This window comes from Odocoileus virginianus, chromosome 7 (assembly GCF_023699985.2).
Source record: "Odocoileus virginianus isolate 20LAN1187 ecotype Illinois chromosome 7, Ovbor_1.2, whole genome shotgun sequence".
Classification (NCBI taxonomy): domain Eukaryota; kingdom Metazoa; phylum Chordata; class Mammalia; order Artiodactyla; family Cervidae; genus Odocoileus; species Odocoileus virginianus.
Window position 1 is genome coordinate 6328245 of NC_069680.1, and position 12893 is coordinate 6341137.

At 43.7% G+C, this 12893-nt stretch overlaps 1 protein-coding gene across 2 annotated transcripts in view; it reads left to right on the plus strand.

Moving 5' to 3' along the window:
- Positions 1–12893, plus strand: part of SUFU (SUFU negative regulator of hedgehog signaling) — a 106024-nt gene that overhangs the window by 20523 nt on the left and 72608 nt on the right. For both annotated transcript variants that reach the window (XM_020897881.2, XM_020897880.2), the window contains exon 3: positions 11011–11147. In XM_020897881.2, coding sequence (XP_020753540.1) covers positions 11011–11147 — 137 coding nt within the window. The remainder of the gene's footprint in view (positions 1–11010; positions 11148–12893) is intronic.

The window sequence follows — 12893 nt, forward strand, 5'->3', positions numbered from 1 at the left end:
AAAGCTCATTGCTTTTTAATACTGTCTTATCTTGTTTGTCATTGAATATCTCAGCCTGACTGTTTCTTTGGACAGCAATGGGAATATTACTACCATTTAGCATTTGCTCAGCTGTGACACTTTGTGCCCATGTACAGAACACACAATAAGTACAGTCCTTGCTCTGGGGGAATGGAGATGCTGAAAAGATTTGTTCCTTCCCATTACCCTCTTTCAGGTGTCTCAATCTGGGGCGGCTGACTTCCCAGAATCCTGGAGGCAAGTGGGTGAATAGAAAGTCCTTGGGCAGAATGCCCTGGCTCTTGGGTTTGCAAGAAGCCCCAGGCTGTACACCTGTGTGCAGACAGAGTCTTGCTTCCTAAATCTGACTGTGATCTTGCCGCCATTGGCCTAGCCTTTTTTTTTCCTTATTAAAACAAAAAAAAAAACGATCTTAGTGTAGATGCTGCTTTAGCCCAAAGCCTCGGGTGGGGGCTCTCCTAGTGATGCCAAGTAACTCAAGCACCAAGCTCCTCTTTGGCCTAGAATTCCTCTAGAACACTGGGTGGGCTTGGAATCCCTCTGGGGACTGACCTTTGAGTTCTTTGGTGGTGACTGGGAGTAGAGGGGAGAAGGTATAGTTGACCTCCACTAGGGGAGGATGAACTCTCAGCTTTTGCCATCTTGCAGAGAAAGGGTCTGCTGCTCTTGGCTTGGTGCTTTTCTTAGATTCAGTTCTCAGGCTGGGAGGCTATTTGCTCACTGAAAGCCTGGGACAGAGTTAAACCACCCTGAGCGTTGGGAGCCAGGTAGATTGTTTAGCTGGGTTCTCAGCTGAATCAGCCTGGGAGCTACTGTTTTTAAACTTGAGAAATGCTGTGGGAACATGCTAGTTGACTCCCAGCAAGGGATCCGAGGAAACATCTACCTGAGTGAGGCAAATGCATTCCATGAGTCTGGTTGGATGACACGAAGCAGAAAGAGCATCTGCTACTCAGAGTTCAAGCTCAGAGGTGGCTGCCCTGCACTGTAGCCTCTTCAGAATCCCAGCTCAGCATAAGGTGCAGTCTCGACTGATACAGTTTTTTCTTTCTTTCTTTTTTTAACTTTCTTTAAGATTGTGCAAAATTAACATGATGTAGCTGGAAGTGTTTTAAAAAAACATAGCTATGTCAGAATATTACCATATAGACATTGGAAAAGAATTTAACAAAGTGTTACTACCTCATTTAGTCCTTGTGTAGTCACCAAACACGACTTCAAGATAGGTCATGATGTATCAGTACTTGTGAACTGTTCAAAATGAAAACATAATCTTTGCAAATGTTTACTTTGTAATTGTTTACTGAATTCTGTTGTAATGGCTGTCACTCAAAGCATGGAAGCAGCTAGGAAGACTCTTGGGCATGGTTTGAGGAATCCAAGGTCAGGAACTTGGGCAAAGTTGGAAGATCCAGCACCTCTTAAAGGATGAGGCTGGTTAAGCTTCAGAGTCTAGAGGGTAGGGAAGCTGGAGGCGTCTGCTGCTATTCTTAGGGAGAAGTGATGAACAGGACTGCTTCTGCTGAGCACTAAGTAAGGGAAGGTTGACTACTAGCTTCTCTGTATGGGTACTTGCTAGTGCTGGACACTGTGCCACCCACTAAAAGCCTCCCAGCTGCCCTATGAAGTAAATATTCTCATTCCAGTTAAACAGGTGAGGAAACTCCAGGACACGTGGAAGTTAACTTGCCCGAGGGCCAGCTGGAAAGTGGTGGAGCTGGGCTTTGTGTCTTGTCTAAGTCACTGGACTCGCCTCTAGCATCTTATTAGGACCATAAAGTAGGATAATTTTTTGCAGTTTCTGCCCCGAGTCCGCCTTGGGACCTCCAGAGGGTTCAAGGAGCCCAAGACTAAGACTGTCTTGTGTTTCCCATCCTCACTTCCCAGCCTCCCTGCCCTTGCTGGCAGGCTCACTCTGCCTAAGCCCTTCAGCTCATAACCTTGGGCTGGCATTTGCCCTCTTATCCCTTGCCCAGTGTTCTAAATTCTGTAAAACTTTGCCTTCTTTCTCGAATTTAGTCTCATTAGTAAATATTGTAGTCTCACTCTGTTCCACTGTTCAGCAAGCCTTCACTGAGCACTTCTTTGTCAGTCACTGGTGGTGCAAAAAGGGGGCAACTCCAGTCCTAATGGGAGAACTAGGAAGGCAGTTACCGTAAGGCAAGGAGGGTCCTGTGGTGGAGGCTTGCACAGGAGCAAGGAAGAGTGGTAGGTGCCCTATATTGGTCTCAACAAGAAAGAGTTTGGCGCCTTCAGAGTAGGATGCCTGGGGAAGGGTTTGTTTGTAAAGAAGAGAGTGCAGTCACGCAAGGCTAGTCATTGGCTCAGCTGCTACTCTCCTAGCACTGAAGGGACCAGAGGGAGTGAGGTTTGAGAACCCAGAACAGTTGTGTAAAGTGTTGTTCTTCAGAGTGACCTTAAGCGGTAAACTTCAATTGAAGAGTCTCTCTCCTCCCTCTGATTTCCTGTTAGGGTTTCCACTGGCTGAACCCAGTTGAATGCCAGAAGGTTCAGGAGCCCCACAGAGGTCAGCCTTAAAGGGCAGAGAGCAAGGTGGGTGTGTTGGTTTTATACTGCTGCATAACAAATGACCACAAATTGAGTAGCTCAAAGCAGCACACATAATCTCACATCTCCTCTGGATCAGGAGTCCAGGTGTAGCTATTCTGAGTGTTCTCTTCAGGGCCTCACAAAGCTGCAATCAGTGTCAGCTGGGCTGCATTCTCATCTGAGGCTCCATTGGGGAAGTACTAGGATCTAGTACTCACCAGCTGGGGCTTCCTGGGTGGCTCTGATGGTAAAGAATCCGCCTGCAATGTAGGAGACCCAGGTTCGATCCCTGGGTCAGGAAGATCCCCTGGAGAAGAGAATGGCTACCCACTTCAGTATGCTTACCTGGAGACTCTCATGGACAAAGGAGTCTGGTGGGCTTACCTTCCAAGGGGTTGCAAAGACTTGTACACGACTGAGCAACTAACACATACTTACTCAGCAGTTAGAGGCAGAAAACCCTTTGCCTCTCAAAACTCAGAGATTAGTCTTCCTGCTTTGAAGAAATCTAGTTTTTAATGACTGTGTAATGTCCCACCACACAGTGCACCAGAACTGGTAATACCCCTACTTGTAGAACATTTAGATTGTTTCTAAATATTTTACTCTTATAAATACCACTGAATATATTTATAGAAAAGGCTTTTTGCAAATACAAGAGTGAAAAGCTGCTGCCCCTCATATATATATATATATATATATATATATATATATATATATATAAAATAAGGCATTGATTCATGTAATTATGGAGGCTGTATTAAGTCCAAAATCTATAGAGCCAGTGTCATTAGGTCCATTACAATCAGTGTGGCATCAATAGAGTTTTAATTAATAGGTTATAATTTGCTAATACCATTTGTTTTGATGCTCAAATTGTCCTCAATTTGGCCAGTGGGAGCCCTTAAGTTTGGGTTCTCTTTACTGTTGACTTATATGTTCACATCATTCTTTAAGTACTTACTTGCCTTCTGGTACAACAAAAAGTTCCAAGGTCATTTTGTGCTTTCCCAACTCTGAAATCAGCCGTTTCTCCAGTGAGCTCTGGTCTTTTTTAATGGTAGATGGTATTTAGAAACCAAGATCTAAGTGCTGTGTGTTATCATTGCTTTTGAGGTGTTACTCAGTGGAGAGAGCTAGGCAATACACATGTATCACACCCACACCCACATCTTTTATCCCACTTTTAAATACCATACCAATACCTCCAATTCCAAAATCATACCTATGAGGCTCATTCTATCCTTCCTTTTATACATATTTTTTTTCTTTTTTTACATATTTTTAACTTTGATATATGTTTACCAGTTTTTTTTAACATTTCTGACAGTGAGAAATTATCCACTGGCTCTCATTATCCACAATACATTTACACAGAAAGTAGTTTCAGAATTACCAGCCCATAACACTGCATGCTAACCAGAGTTCAGTATTTGTTTACTGTTCTTTCTGTCTTTAGTCTGAGGACATATGATCAACAAACTGTGTACATAAGGTACTTGGGTGACTTTTTCCCCCCTCTTCAGTGTGGTAATATTATTTCAAATACAGTTAAGTTCATTAATTTATATTTGTATTACATTTAAAATTTTCCTCCATCCTTGTTTATTTTGAGTATGTGAAAGCATTATCATTGATCCAGAAGTGATAGCCATACAGAAAGGAATATTCAGAGAAATGTCACACTCATACTTCCTCCACCCCACAGTCCTTTCCCCGTGATTCCCACCTACTGCCTGTAGGTAACCAATCTTATTAGTTTCTGATTTATCCTTCCTGTGTTGCTTTTTGCAGAAATGAGCAAATACAGGTACATTTTCCTGTATTCCCTTTTCTCTTTCTCAAAAGGTGGCGTGGTATAGTTCTCTTTTGCTGTTTTTACTTAACAATATCCATTCAGTTTTTAGAGCTCTTCCTCAGTCCTTCTTATAGCTGCATAGTACTCTTTGGACCACTCTCCTGTGAATGGGCATTTAGTATTTTGGGGTCATAAACTCTTAGAGTTTGATTGCTGAGTCAAAAAGTAAACAATATGTGGGAGTTCTCTGGTGATCTAGTGGTTAGGATTCTGGGCATTCCCTAGTCAGGGAACTGAGATTGGGCAAACTGCTGTGGTGCATCAAAAAAAAAAAAAAAGATAAATGATATGTGATTTTGTTAGATGTTACTCGCTTCCCCCCAAAAAACTTGTGCTAATTTGTATCCCCACCAGCATTATATGGAAATACCTCTTTCCTCACAGGCTCATCAATGGAATATAATGTCATACTTTAAAATTTTTGCCAATCTAAGTTATAATGGTATCATTGTCTTCTTAATTTGTATTTGAGTTGCATTTCTCTTACCATGAGTGAGATGGACAATCTTGTTTTATGCTTAAGAGGAATATATCTATAGCTTGATTTGTGAATTTTTTTACCGTTAGGTCTTTGGGGTTTCTTCCCCCCACCTCAGTTTTTAAAAACAGCTTTATTGCGATAAAATTCACTTACCATACAGTTCACTCACTTAAAGTATACAGTTTAGTGGTTTTGAATATATTTTCAAGAGTTATGTAACCATCACCATAAACTAATTTTAGAACTTTTTTTTATCACCCTCAAAAGAAAGCCCACACCCATTAGCAATGACTCTGCCTGTGTCTTTAGTGTCTCAGCTTGAGGTAATCACTGATTTGCTTTCTGTTCCTGTAGATTTGCCTATTCTTGGTATTTTACATAATATAAATATATATTATAAATTATATTATTTATTGTATATGTAAATGGATTCATATAACATACGGTCTTTTGTAAATTCCTCTTTCCCTTAGTGTAAGTGATATAATGTTACAGTGTTTCAGGCAGTTTTGAAATATTTTATCCTCCTAACAACTCTGAAATAGTTACAGTTACTATCCTCATTTTATAGATGGGGAAGCTGAGGCATGAAGAGATTAAATATATTGCCTGAAGTCACACTGCAGTAAAAAAATGGGCTTTGGAGTCAGACCTCAAGTCTGAAGTCCATCACTTGCTTAATGTGTGACTTATAGAATATTACTTAAATTCTCTCAAGTGTCTTTTTCTCATATATTAGTTAAACGAGGATAACAATGGCTGAGTCACAGGGTTGTTGGGGAATTAAATAATACAGCATCAGGAAAGTGCTTAGTGCAAGGCCTCCAACTTAATAGGTATTCAATTAATTGTAGTGGTTATTTGTAGATAGAGCCAGGTAAAGGCCTGGCTTATTTGGCATGGTTGGCTCTGCCTCCCCTAGTGTAGAGGTGTATCTGAGATGCCAACTTCCTTTTTTTAAAGATGTAATCCACATAGCATGAGATTCACCCTTTTAGTATACAATTCAGTGCTTTTTAGTATATTCACAAGGTTGTGCAATGGTCACCATTAAGTTCCAGAACCTTCCCAGCACTTCAGAAAGAAACTCTATACCCATTAGCAGTCACTCCCCATTCTCTCCTTCCCCAGCCCCTGGCAACCACTAATCGTTCTGTCTCTGTGAATTTGTCTATTCTGGACATTTCATATAAACGGAATCATGTGATATGTGGTCTTTTGTATCTGGCTCCATTCGCTCGGCATAATGTTTCCAGGGTTCACTCATGTTGTTGCAAATAATCAGTACAGCATTCCTTTATATTGCCAAGTAATATTGCATTGTATGGATATTCTATGTTTTGTTTATCCATTTATATGTTGATGACATTTGGGTTGCTTCCACTTTTTGTTTGTTATGACTGATGCTCCTGTGAACATTGGGCTTCCCTGGTGGCTCAGCTGGTAAAGAATCTGCCTGTGATGTGGGACACCTGGGTTCGATCCCTGGGTTGGGAAGATGCCCTGGAGAAGGGAAAGGCTACCCACTCCAGAATTCTGGCCTAGAGAATTCCATGGACTGTATAGTCCATGGGGTTGCGAAGAGTCTAACACGACTGAGCGACTTTCACTTCACTATGAACATTAGCGTACAAGTTTTTGTGTAAAAACTGTTTTCAGTTCTCTTGGGTATATACCTTGGAGAGGAACAATTGTATCATATGGTATATTTAAATTTTCGAAGAACTGCCACACTGTTTTTTCCAAAGCAACTCTGCTGCTTTACGAGTGTTCCAATTTCTCCACACCCTCGTCAACACTTGTTACTGTCCGTCTTTTATTTTGGCCATCCTAGAGAGTGTGAAATGAATGGTATCTCATTGTAGTTTTGATTTGAATTTTCCTAGTAACTAATGGTGTTGAACACAAGATGCCAGCTTTTAGGTCAGCCTGCCCACATCTTGTGTTTATTCTCGGAAGTCTCTCCCAAGTTCCTGTTTGTCTTTTGCCTGGAGTTCACAGTCATTTTGGTCTCTCTGAGGCTGATTGGCACCTTCTTAATCAGATGCTTTGGGGGAGACCTTTGGGCAGGTTCTGGTGGTTGGGATTTGAGGCACATGTTTTTCCTATTGGCAGCTTTGATGTGACTCTTGAGGCTGGCACAGCCATTGCCTGGGTCCCCAAACTGCTGGGACAAAGCCAGCCTCTCCCTAGGTGCCTTAGTAGGCAGGATCAGATGTTCTCTAGCTGGAAGCAATCTTGGGAGGCCAGTCTCATCCAGCCTTCTACAACAAGACAGAATCCTTCACCCCTTCCTACCAGACTGGGGAGGGGAGGATCTGTCATGTCTTCCTTTAAGAATCTCTGTAGGAAGAAATACTACTGGGTGCCTTTACCACCAGCCAGTGTTTTAGGAGTCTTCTGTGTTAGTAAGATTCTTTGCTCTGACCCAGATCCCACCTTCTACAGCACGTGACAGTTTCCTCTCATGGGTTTCTTTCTCAAGAGGATGCATGAGACAGCCGCTCCCCAGGAGGGGTTCCTTACTCTGGTCAGATCAGTCTGCTTTGGCTGGAGAAGCCCTCACATGAGGAAATGCAGACCAAGCCAGGCCCCTCCAGGGAATGTTAAAGACTGAATGACCTTGTCATTCGGCTATTGCCTGGGCAATCTGCTTTGAAGAAGAGGCCTTCTGACAGGCCCCAGGTTGTGTGTTTATCCCAAGGCTAGGCCATTCCAAACTCATGTTTCAGAGTTTAGAGGTTGCGTCCAGCTAGCCTGGTGGGTGGTAATCAAATGCAGGTGGAGACCATCTGGCCCGGACTGTCCCTCCCAGCCAGTCAAGTGAGAGCTGGCCTGCCCACCACAGAGCTGGCCCAGAAGGCAGCCCGTGTGGAGGCAGACGGTGTACACGTGCGTTTATGCGCATACACACCCATGTGTGTGTGTGCATGTCCCTCCTTAGAGAGGCGGTACTGCTTGGGAGGATGTGGCTCCTCTCTCTGCATCTGAGGGTTCTCCCCTTTGCACAGTGTGAGGAGCGTGTTTCTCTTAGTCTGTTTCTCAAGTTTTTGCGGTTAGAAATCATGTATTTTTCTTGGCCCAGGATGAAAGCCCGGGAGTAATGGTCTAATACATTTTACAAAGCAGCTTCTAATTGGTGGCTGCTTAAAATCTTCCCTTTGCCCTAGTGACCCATCTCCCTTTGCAGGGTTTTGACTCCAAGTCAGTCTTGCTTTACCCCAAGTTTTCACACCCCCTTGAAAGCCTACAGCCTCAGCTTGCTTAACTCTTCCCTCAGCTTCTCTGCATAGAATTGCTCCCAGCCAGGACAATTCAGCAAGGAAAGAAAATAGCTTACACTGCATCCTGCCAAGCATCTTCTAGCCTGGCCTCCAAAATTCTAGATGTATACCCCCAAATGGAATCTGCCTCCCCATTGATACTCAGAGAAAATGGTATCTAATTAAAGATCTAAACGTAAGACCAGAAACTATAAAACTCCTAGAGGAGAACATAGGCAAAACACTCTCCGACATAAATCACAGCAGGATCCTCTATGACCCACCTCCCAGAATAATGGAAATAAAAGCAAAAATAAACAAATGGGACCTAATTAAACTTAAAAGCTTTTGTACAATGAAGGAAACTATAAGCAGTGAAAAGACAGCCTTCAGAATGGGAGAAAATAATAACAAAGCAACTGACAAAGAATCTCAAAAATATACAAGCAGCTCATGCCGCTCAATTCCAGAAAAATAAACCACCCAATCAAAAAATGGGCCAAAGAACTAAACAGACATTTCTCCAAAGAAGACATACAGATGGCTAACAAACGCATGAAAAGATGCTCAACATCACTCATCAGAGAAATGCAAATCAAAACCACAATGAGGTACCATCTCATGCTGGTCAGAATGGCTGCTATCAAAAAGTCTAAAAACAATAAATGCTAGAGACGGTGTGGAGAAAAGGGAACCCTCTTACACTGTTGGTGGGAATGCAAACTAGTACAGCCACTATGGAGAACAGTGTGGAGATTCATTAAAAAAACTGGAAATAGAACTGCCATATGACCCAGCAATCCCACTGCTGGGCATACACACTGAGGAAACTAGAATTGAAAGAGACATGTGCAGTGTTCATTGCAACACTGTTTACAATAGCCAGGACATGGAAGCAACCTAGATGTCCACTGGCAGATGAATGGATAAGAAAGCTCTGGTACATATATACACAATGGAATATTACTCAGCCATTAAAAAGAATGTATTTGAATCAGTTCTAATTGAGGTGGGTGAAACTGAAGCCTTTTATACAGAGTGAAGTGAGTCAGAAAGAAAAACACCAGTACAGTATATTAACGCATATATATGGAATTTAGAAAGACGGTAATGATGACCCTATATCCAAGACAGCAAAAGAGACACAGATGTATAGAACAGTCTTTTGGACTCTGTGGGAGAAGGGGAGGGTGGGATGATTTGAGAGATTAGCATTGAAACATGTATATTATCATATGTGAAACAGATCGCCAGTCCAGGTTTGATGCATGAGATAGGGTGCTCAGGGCTGATGCACTGGGATGACCCTGAGGAATGGGATGGGGAGAGTGGTGGGAGGGGGGTTCAGGATGGGGAACACATGTTCACCCATGGCTGATTCATGTCAATGTATGGCAAAAACCGCTACAATATTATAGAGTAATTAGCCTCCAATTAAAATAAATAAATTAATTTTTTAAAAAAGAAAATGGTATCTAAGTATTCTATGGTATTATAAGGCTTCCTTTCAGTCCTTTAGACTCTTAAATTTAGAGAAACTTTAAGTTTAGAGAACTTATCAGAGGTGATCTCCTCACTGCAGCAGGTGTAGGTAGGCTGGACCCACCCATGTACACAAGCAGGACTGGCCTTGGTGTCAGAGCTTCTGAGTCGTTGGAACCTCTTTATGTCCAGTCTCCTGGCCTGGCCCCTTGGAGGCGATGACGATGATGATGGTGGAGGAATGATGTCACGTGGAATCCCAGGGTTGGGCACTGACCACCTCATTCTGACCTTCAGCATTCTCCGCTCTGACCGCCTGTTCCAGTAGCTTGGCTCCAAGAAGGTGTTGGCTGTCATCTTATTTTATAGCTTGAATTTGTATGCTCAGGAGTTGACATGTGTATAATCGTTGTGGCTCATGTTTGTACAAGATATAATTACTGAAAATTATATCATGAACATATTTTAACTTTTAACCCTTTCTGGGCTGGCAGGCCTTGTATAGCTCTCAGCCACCCCTCCCTGGATGTTTCCCTCACCCTAGGAGGTGCCACCACCAACCAGCCTTCCTCTCAATCTACATCATTTCCTTCTCTGGCAGAAGTCCGTTGCATGGACTCCCCTGAACATTTGGGCTCCTGAGCATTTCCAAGCAGGCACTGCTCCCCTGCCTCATCTCCCTCTGATGTGTGTGACCATCATCACTCTGGGCCACTTGGGGCCAGGAATGGAGGGCACACTCTGCTCCCTCCAGGTGCCAGTGATTGGAGAATGCACATGGGGTGCCAGGGTTCAGAAAGATCACAGGCCCTCCCAGTATTTGGAGTCTGCTTTGAGACCCGTCCTCAAATGCTGAGTTTGGAGGTCAGCCAACTCAGCCCAAGGATTATCCCGTCGTGGGGCAAGGTGGAGGTGGGAGTGGAGAAGGGTCTCATCCTCCTAGGGTATACAGTAGGACATATATTCTTAGCAAACTAAGTAGGTGCTTATTAATAGCTTGTAGGAATACAGAATGTGAATAAGGACAATTTTCAGTATTGGAGCCTCAGTCATACAGAAAGGAACATTCCAGACCCACAAAATCTGGAACTCGTAATTCAGAGTACCAGCAGGCAAATTTGATTGGCCAGGCTGAGGTCATACACATGTATGGTAGCTGGAGGGCAAGGCTAGTGTTCTGGTTCCTTACCCCCTTTCAGGATCCTCCCTCCCCTCAAGGCTTATTCCCTGAGATGCTTCCAACTAGGGGGTTTGGATGTTGAGGCCACCAAGAAAGGAGAACTTTAATTAGGCAACAAAACAGTGTTTTCCCTAAGGTAGTTAAACTAAAAACATTTGCTTTTTATTCCTTCCAGATTCACAGGAACAGATGGACCTAGTGGTTTTGGCTTTGAGTTGACATTTCGTCTGAAGAGAGAAACAGGGGAGTCTGCGCCCCCGACGTGGCCAGCAGAGCTAATGCAGGGCTTGGCCAGATATGTGTTCCAGTCAGGTAAGAGCCCCAGAAGCTGGCTGGTGTGGGTGTCCTTTCACCATGAGCCTGCTAAGGTTGGGACCTTCAGGTATATTTTGATGTCTGTGGAGGGAGCTTTCCTGGGAGTGCTATGTACCCCATTTGTACCACGAAGGTGGTTTGTTTCCTGCCGTTTCCCAGGTGGAAAGCTGTCTGGGCCATGGGAGGGAAGGATATGTCATATGACCTCCAGCAGTGGGAGTCACTAATACCCGGAACCTTGGTCGCAGTCTGCTAGCCTTGCTTCTCATTCCCAGAGAACCAAAGGCCAGCCCTGCATGGAGCTGACCAGTGTTTTCCTGTTTGCCCCCTTTCCCGCAATTAGCACTGTCCTTCCTCCCTGATGCTGGAGGCCTAGCCATCTCCATTTCTGGGGCCACACACACACACATGTTAATCTTGGCTAAGGGTTAGCAGTAGAGCATAGGGCAGAGAGAGAGAATGAATTGCCATGAGCTAGCTCCCTCACAATATGAATGAGAAGCTGGAATTAGGCAGGACCTTGATAGTCAGATATAGCATTTGATTCAGATGATTCAAGTGCCCTCCAGGGGATGGTCCAATGCCCTCAGTGCCCCTCTGGAAACTGCTAATATGGAACCTGAAGAGTGGGCTTTGTGCTGGGAGCCTTGGTCACATGCTCTTGACTTAGCTTGCCAATAGTCCTCCAGTGGGATGATATGTTGGAGTGGAAGTCAGTATTTTTTACGGATGATTTCAGTTCATCTGAGTGTTTCTGAGTGGTTAATTAATTACTCAGAAACCTTTCCCATATGACTTCACATTTTGCTTCTTTGGTTTGGTAAGTAGCCTTGAAGTGAAAGCCCGCACAGTTTTATCCAACTCCTGCAATTTGACCAGCAGAGAAGACCAACATCCGAGGCTGGATGTCTCAAAGTATAGTCTTGTACCCCTGCATCAGAATCATCTAGAGAGCTTGTTTCAAGTACACATCCCTGGGCCCCAGAGGAGATCTCTGACTCAGAATCTTAGAAGGGTGATGTTCCCAAATGTTCTGATAGAAGCTAAATTTGGAAAACCATAGACTTGACAGCTTCTCTAAGTATAGTCACTTTTTTCCCCCTAGCCTTGAGTAGGCTATAAATTGGGGGTGCAATTGACCATCTTTGTTGAAGCCCTCCGCCCTTGTTCCAGACCCCAGGCTTGTCAGTTGTTGGCTGGATGGCCATCATGTAATGGGACTGATCCTTAATTACCATCTACCATTGTGTGGCCTATGGGATAGTTCCCCTTTGGAGGCTATAGTGGGTCTTCTCTCAGCAAGAGTTCCCAAACCTGGCTGCTCATGAGATTCTCTGGGATCTCAACATACTTGAGTCCCAAATGCCCCACAGGGCTCTGATTCAGTTGGTCAGAGGTGGGACTGGAGCATCTATTTCTTAACCAGCTTCCCGGGGATTCTAATGCAATAGTCTGGGATGTCATTTGGACTCTAAAGGACTATCGACAGGAAGAAATATCATTCACTGCGGCAGGGGAACCAGGCTGTTGGAAGCTGATCCATGTGATTTGGTACTGTCCTAGTGTCTTTTAACATTGTGCCAGGAGTCTACTGCCTGAACCCGTTGTGTACCCTTCTCTCCCTTCTTGGGATGCCTGAAACTGATGCTGATATAGAACTGTCTTTGAGAAAATAGACATTTCTTCAGTCTCTCCCAACTGAGATATTTCAGCTCCTAGAAAATAGACATTTCCTGACATGGA